Source organism: Aplidium turbinatum, chromosome 8 (assembly GCF_918807975.1).
Source record: "Aplidium turbinatum chromosome 8, kaAplTurb1.1, whole genome shotgun sequence".
Classification (NCBI taxonomy): domain Eukaryota; kingdom Metazoa; phylum Chordata; class Ascidiacea; order Aplousobranchia; family Polyclinidae; genus Aplidium; species Aplidium turbinatum.
Genome location: NC_137479.1, coordinates 4,291,821 through 4,296,990, shown reverse-complemented (window position 1 = coordinate 4,296,990; position 5,170 = coordinate 4,291,821). Strand labels below are relative to the sequence as shown.

At 39.6% G+C, this 5,170-nt stretch overlaps 1 protein-coding gene across 1 annotated transcript; it reads left to right on the top strand.

Annotated features, from left to right (window-relative positions):
• Nucleotides 1-3,065: 3,065 nt before the first annotated feature.
• Nucleotides 3,066-4,919, top strand: LOC145775452 (kelch-like protein 12). Its single transcript, XM_082586749.1, has one exon. It carries the CDS (start codon nucleotides 3,066-3,068, stop codon nucleotides 4,917-4,919), a length of 1,854 nt encoding a protein of 617 aa, XP_082442875.1.
• Nucleotides 4,920-5,170: the final 251 nt, after the last annotated feature.

The following is a 5,170-nucleotide window of genomic DNA, read 5'->3' as shown; positions in this document are numbered from 1 at the left end:
ATTTGGCTGCCTTGATGAGGTGTTGGCAGAATTTTTTGTATGCTGCGTCCACTCCTACGGTGTTTGCTTCAGGAATCTGGTTACATTGCTGCTCTACAAGGTCGTTGTACTTTTCCCAGTCCGCTTTCCGGAAGTACCATCTTGGGATGTTTTTGGTTGATACTGGCCGAATTGGGTTAGAAGGGACAATCAGTGAGGGTCGATGTTGGGACCGAGGGAATTTCTCCAGTACAGCGCGATGCGGAAAGATTCCGCCAAGCTTCACAAAGGCCAAATCGGGGTTAGATGTGGTACCTTATCTGGCAGAGCGGAAACTATCAGGTTGTTTTGGGTCGTGCAGAAGCTGAGTCTCTACGAGGGATGCCCAATCTTCCAAAGCTATCCCATCAGAGTTAGTGATGTTATAACCCCATTGGATGCTGTGGCAGTTGAAGTCGCCAGCGTACATGCATGGGGAACTGAAGTTCAGTATCGAATCGTTCAGAAATCTTGTCTGTGGTGACTTGTAGACGTTAACAACGCATACGCTCTCGATAGTAGTAGCGACCCGCTCTATGTCTGAGTCACTATCATCAGAAGAGGACACGTGACCAAGTTGCAGTACTGTGCACAAACGTCGCAACTCCATGGGTTTACTAAGAGTGTAGGAGGCAAGTTGGAAGCCCGTTATCTTCAGGCGTGAAACATCCACACAGTGGGTTTCTTGAAGCAGGATGTCAGTCGGTTGCAAGGGTTCAATCAGGTGTTCTATAACTGTAGACTTGGCTTTTGAAAAGCCTTCCACATTGAGCTGCAGCAAGGTTATTCCTTCCCTTACAACATTTGTTGATGTCCGCCCTAATAAGTGCGCTTGATCGGGGTCGGAATTAATCGGAGACTGCAACTCCATTTGCATGTTGTTTGCTTCAGATAAGCTTTGCTTTCTCTTTACTACTTGTCGGTTTGTTGTCATCAGTCAAATCCAGGGCTCGCCACATGGAGGTTGACAACTTGATTCATGCAGTTTAACGGTTAGCAACAGTGAATCATTTGCTGCTTCAACAAATAGATGATTAAACACCGTAATTCAAGAAGTATTTTTGTTCCTATGCATCAACGGTAATAACTAATAAGTTATGGGGATCAGAAGCAGGATTATCCGATCCAAGGGTTACTTTTCCAAGAATTTTCTCGATTAACTAACCAGACGGAATTAGGTCAATCGGCTGTTGGATTCATTGCTAGTGCGTCCAACCTTAGACGTGGCTGCTGTTGGCTGAGGATGATCCTCTACACTCTATAGTGCTTTGCTTGCTTTCGGGAGACTGAAGAGTATTGAAGAATCTTAGATGTTGTACCGGTATAGGCCAAGGGTCCGCAAACAGTGGGTCGCGATCCAAATTTGAGTCGCGAGACCATCTACTGTGGGTCGCAAAACAGTTTAAACTAATTATTATTAATATAACTTGTTTGGCAAAAATAAATACCATCAATTTCTGTGATGTGATAAGTTTCATACAATTTTGTAGCCTACAAGAAAATTTTTACTTTTAATGGTAGTAACCTATTCCTCGTTTATTAAACCCGCGGTTAATAGATCCACAAGTTGGTCCATTCCGGAATTACTGAAGGTATTGGAGTGGCAGAGAATCGTCCCTCGCTTAATACATAAGCCTAAAACTGTCCGGTTCGGATGCGGGCTTAATAAGCGGAGACGACCGTATTGAAAGTGATATTAAATTGCAAAGTACTTTGAGCAAAATTATATGCTTCTGAAACGTTTGGGTAGCGAAGAATTAAAACTATTGTTTTTTGGGTCACGCCCAGGGGCGTTGACAGGCCGGGAGTCTAAGTGGTACTTTTGAATCAGGGCCCGGAATATTTAAGGGGCTCGGATTTAAAAAATTCCCAGCAACTTCAAACAATATCAAAGATCTTAATATAATCATATCTAAAGGAATTGCAATCAGAGGTTAAAACAGCCCTTTCAGCCATCAGATGGTAAAGTACCGGGCCCCCTTCTGGGTACCGGGCCCACTTCAGCTTTCTGGTGGTAAAATAGCCACTTCTGCCACCAAACAGTAAAATAAGAATTTAGTCTAGTATGGTGATTTCCCTAACCACAAATATTACCCGAAACACGAATTTCAAAATAAACAGGCTAATATTTGTTCATAGTCAAAAACTGAAATAGCACAGGTAAAAAGATTACTATCCCTATTTCTGCACTAAAAATTAGACAAAAATCGCTTTTCCGATTGCAGCAATCAGCAAATGTTTGACCTAGGCCCAAACACCTTTCCGAAATCAAATTGAAAACTTTCTGGCTATCTGCAGTGCTGTAAATTCTCTTCTGGTGAGCCTAGAATGACCAGTGAAGCATCAATGGAATCGGGAAGTAATACTCTAGCGCCATGTGACAAATAAAAGTTCAAAAAATCAACCGCTAGATAGAGATAGTAAGTTTTGCGGTTCACGAAATTTTAAGATTGCACAAGATTTGTTAAATGACCATGCTTAAATGACATCAATAAAAGTTTGTACACAAACTTTATATTCATAACTTTGTCGATGAAGGGGGGGCCTGAAAATAAATTGGTACCTGGCCCGAGAAATCCTGTCAACGGCCCTGGTCACGCCAACAAGTATTTGCGGACCCCTGGTATAGGCAACTGTATAATCATAATCTCACAAGAGATATTTGATCTTCACATTTACCATAACCTATTAAATATGCAATAGACCTGCCGAATTTTGTTGACTTATATTATTCAAAGTAAACAAGCCAAAATAAACTACTTATTAACATTGCTTTAAACAATTTAATAAATCCTGCAGAATATGTTGTCTCCAATTTATGATAAAATATTGAATTTCATATCGAAGTAAAAATCTTGCAACATTTTTACTTTAGCTACTGTGAGTAACTTACTAAACAACTGATGTTTAATGTGTGGCAATAGACAATCTAAGTTCATTGGAAAGATAATAATCCTGATTTTGTCTACTGATCAGTATTGATACCTGGTTTAACATTAGCACCATATTTGGAAAGTAAAACAAGATTTTTTTTTTTTACTTAAGACATGAGAAGATATTCCTGTGGAAGCGGCTATTCTGTTAAAACGATAGCTTTGAAAGACGTTGCTTACTCTTCTGACAATGCAAATATATTGACCGGTAAACTAAATGAAGACCGTACCCGAAACAAGTGCTTCTGTGATTTCACAATCAAGACATCTTCTCACGAGTACCCCATCCACAAGTGTGTTCTTGGCGTAATGTCTGATTTTTTCAAGAAAATGTTTACTTCAAACATGAGGGAAAGATATGAGAGGTCAGCAACTCTTGATGGGATAAGTGACAATATTATGGAAATGATCATTGAGTTCATTTATAACAACATACTTCATTTAAAAATGAACAATGCATACGAACTTCTTGGGGCAGCTGATTATCTGCAGATGCCACTTCTTCAAACTTATTGCATAAATTATTTGGTGCAAAATTTTTCTCCAGAAAATGCAATTAAATTTTGGGAAGCTGCGAAATTGTTCAACTCTGACAACTTTTTGTTTGATTGTGAAGCATATATTTCTAAACAACTTATGACCTTATTTGGCCAAAAAAAGCATTTGATGATTGACTTCGAAACAATGCTTCATTTTATCGAAATTAGAGACTCTTCTGTGTCGGAACAATGCGTGTTTGAAGGCATTATATCCTGGGTTGAACATGCTAGAGTTGCAAGGTTGGAGCATTTTAGCCACTTGTTTAAACTCATTGACCTCACCCAGCTTTCAAAGTCATACATCAATTCTGCTGTGATGACTAATGACTTGGTAATGGAATGCCATGAATGTTCCAACTTGTTAATGAAAGTGAGACGGGACCACTTCCCGGCTGAGCAAAACCAATCTGAGATATCTCAATACTTCAGTCCTTATACTGCGGTAGAACAGAGCAACTTCCGTTTTTCACGATCTGAACGGCGTTCCCGTTCTCGTTCTCGTTTCCATTCCCGCTCTCGTTCCCGTTCCATAGCCGGATATTCATTGTTGAGGAGAATACATCGAGATCTGCCTGCGGAATTTATTCTAATTGGTGGAAAAACCTCATCAAGTTATTTGCGGAAATTTGATGTTGTTTCTAAAAAGTGGTCAAAGTTACCAAACCATCCCGGTGACATTATTTGTGTTGGTGCAGCTCTTGTAAACAAAGTAATGTATCTAATAGGAGGACAGCATCCTGATTCAGAAAAGTCATATAATAGTTTGGATTCTTGGAATACTGCTAGTGCATCTGGTGATGAAGCAAATTGGATTGATAAAGATTCAATGTTTAAAGCAAGGTACAAGTTTGGATGTGCAGTGCTGAATAACCTGATTTATGTAGCAGGTGGCAAAGCTCACAAAACAAAGTGGCTGAACAGTGTTGAAAGTTACAACATCCGTCGAAATAAATGGGTAGAAAGGCCTTCTATGAACTACAACAGAGGAGAGTGTTGTCTTGTTGAACTCGAAGGCCAGTTGTGTGCTCTTGGTGGTTGCCAAAGCCCAAAAATCTTTCACAATACTACTGAAATATTTAGTGGCAATTATTGGCAGATGGGGCCATCTATGCAAACTGAGAGAGCAGGATTGGCAGCTGTTGTTGTGAACAGTGAAATTTTTGCTATAGGAGGTAGATACAGTGAATACAAGTTTCTTACATCAGTGGAAAAGCTAGAGTTTGGAGAATGGAAATATGTTGCTTGTTTGAACATAGGAAGAGCAGGACACTGTGCATGTGTTCTGGATGGGAAGATTTATGTTGCAGGAGGAATAAACTTAAGAGGCCCTGTGGATTTAATGGAAGTTTATGATCCTTTTGAAGATCAATGGGAAATTATCGGCGAGATGAGGGGCAGCGCAGAAGGAATTGCAATGATTTCTTTGTGAACACTTGAAACTGAATGACATCAACTAATCTATTGTAATCTTAGTTCACTAATTTTATTTCAGACAATTAGGTCTTCGATTGAAATCGGATTTATAAATGTTGTGAGCATTGCGTCTATTGTATATTTTGTTCGATTTGTTTTATATAGACCCACCGCACTGGCGAATCTAAAAGCAAAAGTGTTTACGCTCAACTCTATTTTTGTTATACTTGACTAAACTATTAATCTGACTTGGTTTCACGTCCACTA